General features: G+C 47.1%; 1 protein-coding gene across 1 annotated transcript in view; it reads left to right on the top strand.

Moving 5' to 3' along the window:
• LOC119442478 (carboxypeptidase M-like) overlaps positions 1–18,700 on the top strand; it is a 43,195-nt gene that overhangs the window by 1,500 nt on the left and 22,995 nt on the right. The window contains exons 2-3 of the mRNA XM_049661700.1: positions 12,183–12,280; positions 15,250–15,422. Coding sequence (XP_049517657.1) covers positions 12,183–12,280; positions 15,250–15,422 — 271 coding nt within the window. The remainder of the gene's footprint in view (positions 1–12,182; positions 12,281–15,249; positions 15,423–18,700) is intronic.

Raw genomic sequence — 18,700 nt, 5'->3', positions numbered from 1 at the left:
CGAGGTTTTTAAAACTAAGCGGTTATTTCGAGAAGATGCGGTGGAGAGCGACCACTCGAAACGACCGCTCAAGAAGTCCACGCGAAATGGCCACAGATTTCATATATATATATATATATATATATATATATATATATACTTTTTTCAATAATAAACGTCTTTCTCTCGCTTGCAAACTTTACCTGTGCCTTCGACACCTGTAAATGCCACTTGAATAATCTGCACCAATCACCCACAACTATGATGAACAATGAGTGTGTACCGTCGACTATTGAATGACCTTGTGCAGCTCATGTGAAAAGTAAAGGTTTTCAGTAAACCTTAGAAAATAGTAGCACAAAGCGCAAGTTAAACTCGTGGTTTACGTGCGGCACACTCACCGCAGACCTAGGAAACATGGACGAACATAAGAAAATTAGGCGTAGTAGGCTTTTCAATGACCAGGCAATGGTAATTCTCAGGAATTTCAGGAAAATGTTGCAGCACGTCGCACAACTAAAGCGCCTTCTTTAGCCTTAATCAAGTACCCCATGCTGGCACTGCATAGACGTGCATCATCTACAGACGGCAACAACGCACCCAACATCATCGCCTATTTGCACAAACACTTCAAACGCACTTTCATTGAGCGCCCAGTGACTACGAACTACTCACGACCAAGAAATTGTGCAGAAACCATCGACGATAACTTTCGATGTCCGTCGCTGTGGCCTTCCACAGGCCCGCCCCGCCTGAGGTCTGCTATGGCAAGCTCCCTGGGAAATCAACGTGCCTGGTCCAGCCTCAACGAGGTCATCAGCGAGGCTCACTACCTTGTGGCTATGGACGCGGAGTCAAATGCGGTGACACCCGGCCAGAGGTCAACTATGGCGAGCTCGTCGAGGAAACGGGGTTCCTGGTCTACCAGATCGGCCATGCCATGCGCGTCTGTACAAAGAGTACGGTTTGTCCACGCTGTGCGGAGTCGTATGCTGTGGACGCTTGCCGCGCAACACATTTAAAGTGCAGTAACTGTGATGAATCACATGATGCCTCATCCAAAGAGTGCCCGCAAATCCGGAGAGAAATTGCCGTGCTTAAACAAATGGTCAGAGACAACTCATCCCACAGAGAAGCTGCTGAGACTGTACGACGCCGGCGTAATCGTCGGCGGAAGCGTACAAGACGGAGTGCTGACCATACGCAGAATGTACCCAACCCACTACCTTCGAGTGCAAGTAAACATGCAAGCACGAAGAGGATTGAGGCTGAGAAATCTAACGCCGCGGAAGACTGGCCTGCGCTTCCACGCACACAGCCTGCCAAGAAGCCTTCCAGCCTGATGTCTACTTCCACACACACTTCGGTGGATGAAGTACCAAGGGTTGACCGACAGATCATACCGATGCTGCGGTCCCTAATGAATGTCATTAAAGAGCTACTGACAAGTATTGCAACCCCAGCCGCTCGAAGTGGCCTGCAAGTGCTGGACGCGCTGAGCCCCGTCCTAGCAGCTCTCGAGTAGAACCATGGATGGCATTCACCAATTGTTCCGCCAAGAGTTCCGCCAATTGCTCCGCCAAGAGGTCAGAGAAGCATCTATTATCCAGTGGAACGCCAGAAGACTTAGATGTCGGATGCCTGACTTTCGTCAGTTTGTATACTCTAACCGTTCCCCAATCATCGTAATCTGTGAACCGAAATTATCAAACCCAATCCGGCTATCCGGCTACGAATCAATCATGTCCTCAACTTGCAGCGAAAGCAGCAAGGTCGTTGTGTTTATTCGTCGGGACCATACCTATGTCGTTCAGCAAGCGCCACCTCATGATGAGAATCAGTATGTTTGCCTGACTGTTAAGAAGAAAAAGGTAGCCTGTCACGGATTTCGGTAGACTGAAGACAGACAGGGACAAGTCGCTCATTTAAGACAAACATTTATAATTGCAAAAAGGAAACGGCAAACAACACAAAGCTAACAATTTACAAAACGAGTTAATTCCAGCAATTCTCCGAAGTCCTCAGCTATCTTGAATTGATGAGTCCAAAATATTTACATTGCCTCCATCGACGTGGCCACGTCACCTCGTCGTCGCGGCTTCCGGCGACACGTCGTTGGGCCCGCCGATTCGTCGTAGACTCGACGTCGCTGTGTCCGACGTTCGGTCCACGGTTGGCCTGGATCGGTGGTCACGACGGTGGGGTGACCGAGGCGCCTGGATCGCCCGGTCAACTCCGCTAGCCTGCGGATCGTAGCCGCAGGGAATCCGGGAAGCGGCGCCGTCAGCCTGTAGCTGCGGCTTCCGGTGGGACGTCCACTCAGCTCGCGGGTCGTGGCCGCGGCAGCTGAAGAACAGCTTCCATTGGGTTGCCGCCGTCTCCGTGATCCACCCGTCTTGTCCGGCCTCCAGATCCTTCTCCCCTTTGTCATCCCAGCGCGTAGCTGGGCTGCTCTCTTCGGCTACGTGTCCCTTCTCCCATTGGCCACGTAGCTGCGCGTGCACTTTTGCGCTTCTTCTTCTGCTTTCATGTTGTATTCCTTTTATTCAGACGCTCTTATTTTCTAACTTCTTCTTTCTTTATTTCTGCCACCGACTCCACGTGTCTTCTTGTTCTCTTCTCATCATCTGCTTTTTCTTCTTCTTTATTTCTTCCTTTATTGGCTCATGATATAGCCTTTACACTGGTGGATACCTACTTATCCCCTTCAACCCGGTTTGATAGCAAGAGACTAGAAGACATCTTGACAGCAACCCCTGGTCCATGGATTATCACGGGAGACTTTAACGCCCATCACCCTATCTTGGGAAGCTCTAAAATTAACGCAACCGGCCTACGACTGGCTTCATTCGCATCTGACCATGACTGTCCCTGCTTAATGATGGGAGCCCTACCTTTCTACGAGGCTCATCACACAGCAGTTGCTTAGACTTGGCTTCTGTGTCACGTCGCTTGGCTACTTGTGTAAAGTGGTTTTTTTGACATTGAGACGCATGGGAGTTATCATATCCCCAGTTACCTTCAGATCAAAGGTTCGGCCAGCTGCTATTCGCGAAACACAATCCGCCGAATTGACTGGTCTACATTCAAAACCAGCATGGAAGAAGCTTGTCGCAACGGTCTCTCTTCTGGCCTTCTGCAAGCGATCAAGGAGGCAGCGCAGAATGCGATGTGCACGCTGACATGCAATCCAAAGTTCTCAAAATCCGACGTGGAGTTAGAGCGACTCCGTGCGATTCGTCGGCGGGCCGAGCGAAGATACCGACGCACAAAGTCCATCCATGATCTCAGAATAGCCAGACGCACGCAAAAGAAAATCCAGCGCCGAATGGCCAAACTGGAATCTCAACGGTGGGCAAAATTTTGTGAATCCATAGACCCCCCAAAATCTCTTTTTCATATATGGAGAACCGTGCGAGGCCTACGTACATTTCCCGAACAACGCGTGCCATTCAAAGCCTTGGCACTTTTTCAACATCGAGAGGACATCGAGGTTGCGGAAGATTTCTGCAGAAAGATTGCAGGTCCATCAACGTACACAGGCTCCCTTGGTACGGATAGCATTGAGCCGCATACACGGGATTCACGCATGGACTTGTCTTTCACCACCGAGGAACTTGATGCGGCTGTTGCTTTGTGTAATCGGTCGTCGTCTCCTGGACCAGATGGCATATCGTGCCGCATCTTGTGCCACCTGGGTGAGCGAGCACGAAATGCCTTACTGGATATATTCAATGAATCCTAGCAGGATGGAAACGTTCCTCAAAAATGGAAGACAAGCCGCCTGGTGCCACTCCTCAAACCACCACTAGAGCTCGCGTCATACCGCCCAATCGCGCTGGCAAGTTGCGTAGGGAAAGGGATGGAACGCATGATCCTTGCCAGATTGGAGTGGTACCTGGAACGCTACCAAGTTCATCCAAACGCTATGGCCGGCTTTCGACGTCTCCGCTGCTTCATCTATAATGTCATCGATCTGGTAACTTACGTCCAGCATCAAAAGAGATGTAAACGATTATCTGTCCCCATGTTTCTGGACGTAAAAGAAGTTTATGACAATGTTGCTCATGATGCCATACTTGATGCTCTGGAATCGGTTTGCCTTGGTGGCCGCGTGCACCGGTGGACCCGCAACTACTTACACATTAGGTCATTCTTTGTGCAGACCGAGTACGGTCCGACGTCTCAACACTGCACATATCGTGGTGTTCCCAAAGGTGGTGTCTTGAGCCCCACACTATTCAACCTTGTTCTTGTCGGTCTCGTGGAACGCATACCAAATGCTGTCCAGATATCACGCCGATGACAGCTGCGTGTGGACGTCAGGTGTAACACGTCCTCAGGTGCGCGCAAGACTTCAAAAATCTGCGACATCAATTTCGGCGTGTCTCAGCGAACAAGGCCTCCAGATTTCACCTGAGAAATGTACGCTGGTCGCGTTTACGCGGAATTCAATGACGCCTTACACCATATCCATCAATGGGCAAAACATCTGTTACGCCAGGGCACACAAATTCTGAGGGGTGATCATTGATCGAGACCTCAGCTGGAGTCCCCATGTGACCTACCTAAAGAAACGCCTAATGGCCATTTCACACGTTTTCAAATTTCTTGGAGAGAAAACGTGGGGAGCGTCAGTACACGCAATGTTACAACTCTACAGGGCACTGTTTCTCCGATAGCTGAGGTACAGCTTACCTGTACTGAGCAATACCTGAAGAAGCAACATCCGCACAATCGAAAGTGCTCAGGCGCAGGCATTAAGGGTTTGTCTTGGATTGCCACGATGCACATCGACAGTGGAGACAATTGCAATAGCTCAACATTACCCAGTGACAACTCACATGACATTGGAAGTGCTCAAAGCACAAATCAGGCACTTTTCCCGCTCCCCTTTCCATAACCTCGTCACTCTGCCGAATGACCGACCCAATGCCTCCTTTTGCCAGGCGACATCAGCGTACCGTGACGGCCTCCCTCGAGATTATACGCCTGCCCAGAGGCTGCTATCACCTCCTTGGTGTTTGACTCATCCACAAGTTCGACTTTCGGTAACAGGGATTCGAACGAAAGCAGGACTCACGTCCCCAGCTCTCAAGCAGCTATCTCTCCTCATGCTGCACGAGACATACATGGACCATTTTCACATTTACACTGATGGCTCGACAACTCTTGACGGATCTACAGGGGCTGTGATCTTCCCCGCAAAAGCCGTGACCCTTCAGTTTCAAACTTCTCACCGGACAACGTGGACTGCGGCGGAGCTTGCTGCACTTCGCTGCGCACTTCACATGATTCACGAAGAGTTACCACGAAGATGGAGCACATTTACAGATTCGAAGGCCGCCCTGTATTGTCTGCTATCCGCTCTCCGTCGTAGACCACAAGACCAACTAGCAGAAAAAGGCATCACTTTTCAGTGGCTCCCAGGCCACTGCGGCATCATGGGAAACGAACAGGCCGATGAAGCTGCGAGGAGGGCTCACGAAAATGCTGTGAAGGAACCCATCCCGTTATCAAGAGCCGATGCAGAAACAAAGCTTCGCATAATCGTGCGTGATTCCACACGATCCATGTGGAACACACCTGGTTTCCAACATACTCGACTGCACCGCTTGGACCCATCCCTCCGACTACGCATTCCATCTGGACATCCTCGAATCGAGACAACTGCTCTCTACCGACTGTGGCTTGGAGTATCCTTTACGAACGCTTTTGTTGTCGCATCGGAATGGCTGAAAGTGCTGCCTGTGATACTTGCGGCAGCAAGGAAACAGTCGAACATATGCTGTGTCATTGTCTCCGCTACAGCTCCCAGAGACAGTGGCTCGTAACGGAGTTGGCACGCCTCGACGACCGGCAGCTTTCTATGCAGAGGATTTTAGAATGCCGGCTGATACGGTCTTCACAGCAGAAGGCGACGAGGGCGCTACTGAAGTTCCTCCGGTGAAGTGACCTGTTCGAACGACTGTGACGCTCCTGATTTTGGTGTGTGTGTGTGTGTGTGCGTGTTTTTTATCTCCCTCTCTAAGTGAGCTCATTTTTCTTTATCTTTCTGTCTCCCCTTACCCCTTCCCCAGTGTAGGGTAGCAAACTGGATATCTACCTTCCGGTTAACCTCCCTGCCTTTCGCATCTCATTTATCTCTCTCTCTCTCTGTGCCTACCTGTGGGCTGAGTGATGGCAAAACCATACAACCGCGCAGATGCAGACGTTTTGCAAGGATGCACACTGGTACACATCCGCAAGCGAGCACACACATGCATAGCCGCGAACAGAGGAGGCCCGTGCATGCGATCAGCCAGCGCGATAAAAAAAAAAACTCCCCAAGCAAGAAATTAAGAGGACTGAAAAGAGCCGCAAACTTTACATGTAAACAGTGGGATGTATAGTATTCATATGCGGAATGTATTTGGGCTAGCAGGTAACGTACGGACGAGCAACAGCCACTGCCATAAATACAGTACTGATAATGAGAAGGCTGCTCGGGTCGAGATGGCGACACCAGTTCGCAACGAACTCAAGCAATGCACGTGATTGCATTATCTCGCATGACGCTAATATGTAATGCACGCAATTGCCATAGCCCCTTAAGTAAAACTGTAACTCTCCTGTCTGATACGCGCGTGCCACTGGACAGTGAGCACCATGGCAGGCCCATGCAATCTTTTGTTCCTCTTATCGCAGCGTAGAGTGCATAGAACAGTTATTCTAGGATGCGGCAATACAGGAAGTGAACACTCTTGCAATTATCGTTTCCTCGAGTGCTTTCTACTCAAAGCGATAAGCAATCCTGGTCACGATAAGGAACAGTACCGCTAATGCAACTTACAAATCATATAGGCACACTTTATTCCCACAGCTTCGCCCACACTTCTACCGCGATATTTTTTATCGCATGTTATATAACACAGGCGCCGCACAAAGCATACGTCGTGTACCACAAAAACGTAAGAGGACAGCGAGTAACAGAGCGCTTCACGCTATTTGATTTGTTGCAAGGCAGCCTCCGCATGGACGAGGCTCCTCGTGCGGGGACTAGGCATTGTTAGCATTCGGACAAGACCAAGCTATTGTTGCTGCTTGCAACGGGGTATTGTTCTTGGACCTTCAATTTGCGTTATGGCGTCGAACGTCCCGAAACCGGCCAGCATGTTTTGAGGAAGGCTGCAGCGAAGCACTTCGCAATAACGTTGACGATCAGTGATTCTTTACCGTGCACCCAAAGCATCGCACACGATATTTTTTTTCGGTGTGCGCTCATTGGAACACTGCCACCGATGGGTGGGAGTCGGTATCACGATGTCATGCTCAGCTGCATACTGCTATACATCACTAATCCAGCATGGTGGCTCGATGAGAAGCTTCAAATGCCTGGAATGTATCTGACTCTCTTTTCCCCCTCCCACACTCAAGGTAGCACAGGGAGACTTGAGTTGGGTTAACCTCCCTGTCTTTCTTCTACCACTGTCTAGAATTCAATCTTCGCGCCGCTGAACGATGTAGCGGTCGGAAGTGGGGCGTATGGAAGGAGACGTGGAGAGGCCATTGTTGTCACATCTATTAGGAAGACTTGCAGAAACGTCAGAGGAGTATTCACATTATATTACTGAGGAGAATCTCACCAAAAAATCTAAGCCCTAACGCAACCAAGCTCCATTTACATTTGACCAAGTTTCGAGAAAAGAGACTTCTTAGGAAAGAAAGCCACAGGTTCAGCAGCCCCAATCTAGCATCCCGGTGATACAACTGAAGAAGTGTTTACATGCACATTGCTCAAGATTGGTCTTCACTTGAATACCAATGTGCACTGGTGTTCGGGGCGAAATTGGTAGTTCTCCGTTCCGACAGATGCATCAATACGGGACAGCTCCTCCGATGATGTACAACTAGCAACTGAACATACAAAAGTGATTGTGGTGGCCACGGAATCTTATGCTAGGACTTCTCCTTGAAGAGTAGTATGCTGGGCTTGAACGCTTTAGATATATACAGGATGTCCCAGCTAAAAGTAGCCAATGTTTTAGAAACGACGGAGTGTGTTATGATGCTCAAAATGACTCAGTGGTGTCGAGAACCGCTTGTCCTAGTCTGCGGTATTTCTTTCGTTTTGCAAAGTCAATGAATTAGTATGAACTAATTGCCTAACTTCGTAAATATTGGCTTCACCAAGAAAGTGCCAATACGAAAGCTGTAGATAGCATTTAAAAATGGCTGACTAATGCGTTCGCAACTAAGTACCAAGGATGGAGCTTCTTGTAATTGCCTTTAAAGAAAGCCCGTGAAATACAAAAGCAACCGCGTGATAGCGCCACTATTTCAGCGCCCCCAGACAACCGATCAGTAAAGGGCATTGCTTGCATGCCTTTTTTCGATACTCAATCGCGTACCCTGTGGCGATCGGGCGCACATAGCGAGCAGTGGTAATGAAGGTGTGCCTCGCTTCGACGTGACGTGACATAAACATATTTCGCTCCACTTATGAAATGAAGCCCAAACACACATGGCAAGAAAAAAAGAGAGAAGCTCGGTCTTGAATAAACTTTGACCGCATAACTGTTTAATCGGCAAGAAAATTGAGATTGTCGTGTTATTCTATTCGCTCGCGATCATATCTTACTAGCGACAGTTGCTGGCGCATGCCATCCGGCCACCAGAAACGCCAAGCCCGTCCCGGAACCGCTGTACAGATGACTGAATAGCAGAAGAATAGGAATAGATGACTGAATAGAAGATGACGAGGCGCGCTCTTGATTGTTTAACGTCCCCTTTTGCGCTTGTATATTGTAAGTAAATAAATGATGAATTTAATATGTTTACGTCAGCTTTATGTGATCCATTAAAAGCGTACAGCAGTAGGATTGTCCACTCGTAGGATGTGATGCTCGGTTGGCCCTTAGGTACTTTTAAGGCATGCTTTCAACCTCGCAAGGAGATCATTTTGTATTTTCAGAAGCTTGAGGTAACGTTACCCGTTAAAACCACTGTGAGAAACCAAAAATCTAAGCCCATAACGCAACTGTTGTTCCCCTGAAATGAAATGTGGTTGTGGCGTAGGGCATAGCCTCCTCGATAAATTCTGTGCCTGTCAAGACGCCGAGACCACAATAGAGAGACGCTGACTGCAGAGTTGCAAACGGCCGCCACTCTTTTCACTGAGGGCGCCATCGACGCAGAGTACCACCGCGAATCCTGCCTGCGCGATGGCCGCGACGCCGACTGTTTTCAAAACCTGGGATGGTGGAACAACGATCCACTGTGTGACCTTGTTTATAACGCTAGATCTAGAGTACTATAGCAGTGTCTCAAATGCAGTCTACGAAGGTTCGAGCGCACTTGCAGCAGTTTTAGTGTCAAAGAGGATTATGCTACGCACGTAGCAGAAAAAGAAAAACCACGCAAGTTTAGTTACTGCTGTAGTAGTGCCTGCGGTTAATACGCCACTGATTACCGTAGCAAAGTGCAGAGAATACGGAAGTCGGCAAGTGCTCTTACCGATATATCTTGCCAAAACATGCTTGCGAGGATGCTCTAATTAAAGCTGGAATATTCTTATAGTAGCATACTATTTTTGCCACTTTCAGACGAGTTTTCCACAATTATTTTGCATCAGACGAGTGCTGTGTCCGACGCAAACATGCATACCCAGAAACATTTGCACCTTCTACCACGTCCGGCTGGGCGACCAGGAAAAATAGACAAATTTTTAAGGAGCACGAAAAGTCGCTGCGAGCCTTGAATAAGCAAGATGCGAGCAAATATTTTATTGCGATCGGTTCGTTGAATTAAGCATACAGTCCACGGAGTCCCGGCACACAAAATTCTGAGGGCTCATTTACAATTTGACATATTTTCTTTTCAGTTGTTTCGAATAAAAACCATTGTAGACGTCATTACTGTCAGTGGCTGCACTAGCGTAGTTCCCAAGCTGTGATTTCATAAATTTGAAACACACAAACTCAACTGTGTAGTTGTGGTGCTGGCTGTCAATGGTCCTGCACTGCAGAAGGCCTGATTTAATTACTGCCGGTACTGCCGCATTCAGGAGAGCATTAAAGTGCTTGTCCAGAGTTAAATGTTCCTCTCAAGGCAGTATTCACAAACACTCTCAGCACCTCGAGAAAATAGAACAGTTCATCAGCCGGTTACAAAATCCCACCTCTGTTCGGGCGCTTTGTGAATTCCTGGAGAGGCTGGCCAGTGAGAGGCTTTGTCATCAGAGAGCAACAGTCGTTGCACTCCAATTGCTGTCTGACCCCACGGGCTACGTACCCACTAACGTACACAGTCGCTGACACCTGTAGGCTTGGATAGGTGGGAACTGCATTTCGCTTCAAGCGTCCCAGCTCTTTTTCCGCAACAGCTGATAACTCCGAACAGTGCGCGGCTAGTGCGGCTGCTGGAGCTGGCAGCGCGTCGACATGCTTGTGAAAAGCATTGCTCTTCTCTGAAGGGGTCGCAATTCCAGCCTTGAGGAGTTATTCTAGTCCTGAAATGGCTGAACGGACATTCAACTGGTCAATTTATCGAGGAGCTTATGGGTATAGGGCTAGCTCAGGTGAACATGTTGCCTGTCTGATGCTGGATAATTCGACAGGAAATATGCTGTGGTTGTAACTTTTCCTGCCTAAAAAAACCTTTTTTTCCAGCAGGCAATGAGGATGGTTTAAACTTGGTAAAAGTACTCCTTCCCAGTTCGAACCATATCCCAAACTGAAGGAGTTTCGTTTCCCGCTGGTTAGCACTTGGAAATTGCACTACTTCCAGCTAGAAATGGCAACGATTCCAGCAGACATCTGGGCCCGAATTCACAAACACTTCTTACGGTAGAATTTCTCGCAAGAAAGCATTTTCGCCAATCCGGATGCCTGACATATCATTAGCGAAAGCGGCCAGCTAATCGCAAAGCGAACTTACGAAAGAAAAGCTTTGTGAATCTGGCTCCTGGTCTTTTTCCAGTTTGAATTAGCAGGGAGTCTAGCTGGAGTATTCCCATTGTAGTATTAGCAGCACTGGTCAGCTCGATTTACACCAAGTGGTGATGACACGTGCAGGTTCAAGATTTGCTTCCTGCGCTTTTTATTCCATAAAGCAAAATAATTTCTCAGGCATGCATTTGCTAAGATCGTAAACAATAAGATACCTTGACACACTCAAAACAGGGTCACATATCTATAAAATTCTGGTATGAGACATCAAAATGAGACAAAAGAATTAAGAGCTAATTAGCAAACGTACTATTTATTTTTGAAATTCTAATCACTTGCTCAGCCTTAGGTTTGTTTGTTTGTTCATACTGTGTCTGTTTACAACAAACACGGGAAATTCCCTGCACACCCACTGCCGCGTCTTGGGCATGCGGGATTCTCCAGTCGGCTGGGTATTTTAAAGCAAAAATTGGCACAATTAATGACTGCATGAAAAAGCCCACTGACCATAGGGAAATAAAGCTTTCTTTACTTTGAACACTTTTTTTACTAAAGCCTACGAAACTTACTCGAACTACATCACCACAGAATAATTATTTGCCCCGAAAGGTAATATTTGCAATGAAAACAAAAGCAAATAATTTACTAATTAAACTAATTATGTCAACTACTCAGCTAGAACCTTTACGGCACGTGGCTATGTTGTGAAGTTCAAAAGAATGTTCCTCAAGGTCTAGATACTTATTCCTACATTTCAAAAGGGCAATGTAGACCAAAATTACTGGCGTCACATTATTCGGTTAATTTATGTGATTACGCATACGGCACCACAAAGTACAGCTCGCGGTGGAACTTCTCTGTGACGTAATAGGGTCACGTAAAAGAAAGATTCACCATACCGCACAATAAAGCGGCCTGTCTCGCCCCTGCGGCTGAAGTGACTATACGTCGAATCGCGAATTTTACAAAGAGAAAACCAGAACAAGGAAGGGGGAAGCTTGACGATACATTAATTTTACGCCACACTTATATATTGTCACGTAGGGGTTGGACGGAGAGCAGCATTTTTAGGTGCCCCGTGCGTGATCATGTAAACTGAGCGAATATACGGTGGGGTACGCTACTTAACATACCCATATGGCTAAGTTGCGATTACAGAGTGTTCTTTACAGCTGCAACCACACTGTCCTATGTATGGGGAAAAAAGAAATAGTGAAACGAGGAGATGTCCCTCATAAACTAGCTGTGCTTCTATTATCTCTCACTGAACTGCAGGACGTGACTTGTGGGTTCTGCTGGTGACCAGGGACCCGGATAATGAAGTACTCCTCAAGCCGAACGTCAAATACGTTGCCAATATTCACGGCGATGAGGTAACTCTTCTTATGTCTAATCTGTGCATAGTGTATTTCACTGTGAATAGAACGTGATGTTTCGTTTAAAAGGTTCGGCTGGCATTTTCTTCGTAGTAATATAAATCCTACGTCAGTAGTCATGTGTATATAGACTCCACTCCCTGCGAATACGCTGGACTTCATCGCCTGTGTGCTTAGATATCTGCAAAAACTGTCTTCGGTCGTCTTTATTCTTTGTAGCTTCCGGTCACGAGAGGCACTGATGGCCTATATCATTTATTTGCTGTGTTTGTTATCCTATAGTTTATTTATATCTCGCTTGAACCTGGCAAGCAAAATGGTTTTTCTTGCACCATCCACCAGCCTCCGATCTCTCACAGTTCAAGTAATGTGAGGCGTTCTATGCCGGTGGAGAATGCAAGAAAGGAAGCTTCCTAGTTGAAGAAAAAAAATTGTCCTGGTCAGGGTTATTGAACCAGGGACCGAGGTCTTTCGGACCCTGGATCGAGGCATTCACTCTACCGTTTGAACTAATTAGGAGGCTAGCAGATTGCACAAAGAGGCCAAATGAGTCGTCAAGTTGAAGCAAAGGGACATTGTAAATGGTAAATCAGTTCTGCGGAAACCCGCATGGTGGAGGAGGATTCCTAAAAGGCAAAAAATTGGCGACTTGAAGCACGAAGCTATAAAGGAGACCCATGCTTTCTTCGCGAAAAACGCAAAATATTGAAAAAAAGTGTGTTGCCTCCAGTGGACACGCCAACGCGCATGCAGTGATTGAGCCAGCTTGATAATGAAACGGTCATGGAGGATTGATGTATCCGTACATGTACTGCCTGAATGTGAAAAAATACGAATGCTTACTTTTAGCGGTTTGCATTAGCAACACAAATACAACGACATTATCAGGGTCAACCCAGATGCGATTTTGGTTGGTCTATACCTCCGGGATCGGCCTCTGTCATAAATCACATTAAAGGGGTCCTGAACCACACCTCGGGCTTGGTGAAAAAATACAGTCCGCGCATAGCATACGCTGCTGTGAAAATCTCAGCCATGTTTTGCAGCTGTGCGCGCCGTGTGGAGGTTGTAAGTGGAGCGCGATGTCCCATTTTTATGAAATGTTCTTTTCAATCGAAGCTTTCTCGTCACTCTTTTCGGGCTGCCATATTTTGTCATATGCGGCTGGTATTGGCCAACAGCTGACATCAAGCAAGAAGGGTGGTTGGATCAGTGCGTTGCTTCCTAGGTGTAACTGTGTATATTTTTTGACGCAGTTTAATATACAGGCTGAAGTAAGCGAAAGTTTGCCTTTTTAGATTTCGATAATTCCGTACTCGCGGAAGAAGCCAACTCTCGTCTGCTCACGCTCGGCTGCGGCCGCCCATGTAGGAACTAAACTTTGGCCACCCAGCTTATCGGTGGCGTAGCCATCGGGTATCGCTGATTTCGACTAGCTTGAACACTCAGTTAGCCTCGAACCACTTCAAACATAAGGTCACACCACACGCACTCTGGCCACCTATGGCTCATTCCTGGCTGCTCCCGGTTAGACGCCTTGGCAAATCTCGCTTCAAGTTGAGCCATTGATAGCGCTTCGAAATGCTTAAGTCGGATCTGGCTACTATCCATTGGTCAAGCTGGTATGCTACAAAGGCGGTGCGCACCACGTGCACTGCCATACTGGAGCATGTGAGCACGAGCGCGCACTCAAGCCCTGTCGTGCACAAAGCAAACGCTGCAGTTGCATGTAGCTGCGTTACGCTACGTAGCGCAGGCAACGAGGCCGCCGCGGGGTGCCACGACGAGTCCGCTGGCTGAGTGTAGTGCGGCTCGCTAAGGACAACCGTGTTTGGCGCGTCTTACAGACGCCAAAATCGTAAATAGTGCGTGAACGTTTGTACGTGAACATACAAAATCAAATTGGAGCAGCTCGCCACGGTGACGTTCAATAGGCGGAGCGTTGTGGACACTACGGCTTCGCCGTAGCCTTTACATTGCAAGTCATTAAAGAAATAGCGGAAAAACCCCCACGGGGATGTTTGACTGCCAGTAACTCCTTTTCAGGTGAACACGCTGAAGTACTTTTAGCGGCAAAGTATTTTTGAAATAGCCTAATTTATCTCAAATACATTTCTCGACTTCGATAAAAAGTGGGTCAGGGCTCCGTTAAAAGCCGCTATAATCATGCACTGTTCATGATCGGCACACTCCTTTCATTACATAAATTCTGTCATCGGCCACCTCTGTTTTCAGCCAACGCCAAAAACAATGACAGGTATACAACTCATGTTGCACAACGCTATCGAGTTAGAAAAACCATATTCGTACTGTTTTGCGATGTTTTGAGAAATGCGATGTTTGCCTCGTTGACGATGCGTCTACGGCGTCCATCCAACTGGAAGGGCTAACACCTACGTCATCAGCCCCCTCAATAATCGTTGGCTAGAAACGTGGTCTTCTACAGAATATAGAACACGATGGTGTGGAAAATTATCACAATTCATTTGCGCACGCGCTTTGTCCTTGGTGTCGAAAGGAGTGTGACATAGAAAATTTATACCAGAATCTTGTTGCTTTACTTTTTTCTTCTTTTTTATGTGAGTAACCCAAAGTTATGAAAATTGCTCGTGCTTTGCTTTATGAGCATCGTAAATTTATGTAGTTGTAATAACTTATACGTGATGTAAAGGGCAAAAGAACATTTAGTTGCTTCGAAAATAACTCGATGAGGTCTTAATGCGTTTTAGAAATAAGCGGCAGGATGACTTACAAAATGCTTTCTTCTTGTCCCTTACCGCTGGTCTAGAGGATGGATGTTGTAAGAGAGATGTAGCATCACAAAATGGGAACCTTTTGATGCAGAGCCGCAAGTGAACTCGAGATAGCGAGACTACAGCATAGCGTGTTTCAAACCGTTGAACAAAGCTATTTATATGTACTGCATTGTCGATCGTGCAAGCTTTTATATTCCACGCCATTCGCAGACTGTCGGCCGCCAGCTGATGGTGTACCTGATCTCGCACCTGCTGATTCAATACAATGTGGACCCGCACGTACGCCACCTGGTGGACAATACGCGTATCCACATCATGCCCAGCATGAACCCCGATGGATTCGCTGTCGCCAAGGAGGGCATCTGCGACGGCGTCACGGGAAGGTATACACGGAGTGGTGATACGTTCGCGTTTATTCGTGAATTGCGGGGCAAATATTTCCTGACTGCGGGCTTAGTTAACAATTCCTCGTGGTCAGTTTTAGTCACCAATAGAGTTGTCATGGAGTCTTTGACTCATGGGAGCGAAGGAACATGATCGAAAATTTTATTGGGCGTATTTCTGATGGTGCATACGCCATCGAAAGTCTGTGAAGCAATCATGTTTTGAATATGCGCTCCTGGTCGGTGGCGCTTTAGGTGACCACTCCGTTGTGCGGCGGTTAAGCTTTGCTGATGTTGCTTCAGCATCTCATGGCATGAAATAAACGCGCCTACGCCAATCTGTAGATTCGTCGGATATGGTCCCCTTTGATTGCTTCTCGATATAGCGCCACTATAGTTGTGCTGATTCGAAAAGACTCGCGTATCAATAGTCCAGCCATATAACACAACGTGCTTTATGTAACACTTGGACGCATTGTTATCAATCATGGTCTAACAAGGGATGTAACTGGAGTCAATGATTCAAACACAGGAGACGAAGAAATGTCTTCTTGTCGAAACGTTGGCTCGAGCCTGAGACAACCCTTGTTCGGACACTATTGATGAAACATTCTTGGGATTTACGCGTCAAAACTACGATCTGATTATGAGGCACGCCGTAGTGTGGAACTGAGGATTAAGCTTGACCACATGTAATTCTTTTTACCGTGCACCGGAAGCAACCGGTACTACACCTGCTTTCTTGGATTTCGCACCCATTGAAACGCAGCCGCCGCGGCCGGGATGAAACGTGCCTCCGCGGCGAGTGACCAATGTAGATCGTGTTAGGGGTTCATCTTACTGAGAAATCAGTATCGTTTGAATTTGGACGTATTGTGCGGTATCAAATCGACTTCACGCCCAGTTGTTTACGTGTGTTACCTTCCCCGCTCATCTTTTCGCGCGCTGCGGCACGAAGAAGGGGCTGGACTGCCACTCAGTTGCCGCTGCACCCTGGAAAGTGCAGTGCGAGGCTCAACTACAAACATTTTGGTGACGATATATTCCGGCTTTGCCACCTACGCACGTCGAGTTCATGAAACGGGTTTAGAATAGAGCACTCGCGAAACAGCTGGATGCGCACAAAGCTTTCCTTTGGGAATCGATCCAACTCGATTTCGTCTTGCTCTGCTCGTTTCCAAACGCTTCGCCAAAGAGCTGTGCCTATGCTAATGATTTGCCCCATTATACGTGGGGCCGTACTCGTCATAGGTGAATGTGCAGGGAGAGTGCCATATGCTCTCGTAACCCCGAATTTAAAGCAACGTGACAGAACGCAGCTTTGCCACTGGGAGCCTTTTTAAATCGGCGCATATCGTGCCGAGTTTCATGCGCTTTTTCGTACGTGTCTGTCTTCTAACGCCGAACGCCACACACGCATGCTTCGACAAGCGCGTAGAACACTCTTTCTTGCGAGCAGGTCAGCACGTGGAGACAGTTGGCGGGTCTTGATTCGCAGTTGCACTAGAAGAAACCGACGCATCAGAAACACCACGAGTGCAACACGTTACTATGGCTTCACGGCTGAAAATTTAAACAAATAATTTATGTATGATGCACTGCATGTATATGTTTGTATGTAATATCCAACTTTCTCACTCCAAATAAAATAACTTCTTCGTATAACATAATAATATAACTTTAATAGTAATATTTTAACTCAAAAACCACGCTTCATAAACACTCACACACGGTTCATGAGCCAATTACACCAAGAATGCTTCGCTTTACGTTGATATAAACTGGAGTTGAGTTTGCCTGTTTTTAGTGGCATGAGCATTGAGTGACACTCTTCATCCTTGCGCAGCACTTCCAGTTCACCTCCTGAGACGGCAGGGGACGAAATTAAAAATGAATCACAAAAAATTCAAAAAACAACAGTGCAGTACAAAATTCATAGCTTTCATTATAGATATGATATGAGAGCATAAGTTCAGTTACAAGTTGAGTTACTGAAGTGTTTGGAATAGTTAGAATTAATAAGAAATCCCTGATTACCAAGGACAAAATTCAATATAACTCAGAAAAAATGTAAAAAATAGTACAGTAGAAAATTCATGGGATTCATTATAGATATGATATCATAGCATAAGTTTAGTTACGTTGAGTTACTGAAGTGTCTGGCATAATTATAATGAATTAGAAATCACTTATTACCGCACGCCAAAGCACAGAATCGTAGATTTTAGAGACCCGCCACCTGAGCACGACTTCGGCGAAATTCCTGAAAACCCGGAAGTAGATAGCGGAAGTAATGACGTCACTATTGACATCACACACAAGACGGTGGCATGATATTTACCCGGCTAATTATTGGAAGACAGTTGTCTGGCATAGACTGCACATTTGCCTGGCAGAGTGAACGTGACGCCACTCCCTCTCCTTTAGCTTCTCTTTTCCCGGCGCACACCTGCTCACTCGCTCGCAACAGCTGCGCTCACGCGATCGGTACATGCTCTCACGTCAGCACCGGAGAGGGCGCGTCAGGTACTGTGGCTAGAATGGGAAAGTGACGAGCGACACGCTGCGCCTACGGGGCACATTGAAGCCGCCAGCAGGGAGCCGCGAGGGGGCGCGCGCTGTCGTTGACACCAGGAGTCATCAGAAAGAAAGTGAGAGAAATAGAGACCGTGAATTGGATGCAAAGAATGGAAACAAAAAGGACAATGGAGATATACCAGAATGAGAAGAAAGAAATTAGACGAGAAAATCTCTACGATAACACAAAGGGCAGTGCCTTGCTATTTGAGGCTCGAGCCGGTTGCCTAAGAACCAAAACATAGCGGAAAAAATATTTGGAACTAGATGAGGCGTGTGTATGCTGCAGTAAAGATCCAGAGACCACTCAGCACATCCTAATGGAATGCGACGGGATCCACCCAGCGAGAACCGTTGGTAACGTGCAACTCCCAGAAGCGCTTGGGTTTAAAGTGGAAGGAAACATCAACAGATCAGCCGTAGAGATAAGCAAGATATGATTAGAGTACTGGTGGAAAAAAAGCAGGGAAAACATGGATACGACCTGATCTCTTAAATTCATAGGTAAACTTTTGAAAAAGAGAAAGAATAATGAGAGGTATACAAAAATGCTAGATAAAGCACATGTATAGTATACCTAATTAAATCAAGCAGGCTAGGTGACTATTTGTCGCCTCCCCGTTTCAAAGGGGATGCCAATAAATCATCATCATCATCATCACGTCGCCCGATGCGAGTCGCGCCGGCTCTGCTGCTTCAGT

This window comes from Dermacentor silvarum, chromosome 1 (assembly GCF_013339745.2).
Source record: "Dermacentor silvarum isolate Dsil-2018 chromosome 1, BIME_Dsil_1.4, whole genome shotgun sequence".
Taxonomy (NCBI): Eukaryota; Metazoa; Arthropoda; class Arachnida; order Ixodida; family Ixodidae; genus Dermacentor; species Dermacentor silvarum.
This window is presented reverse-complemented; position numbering and strand designations above follow the sequence as displayed.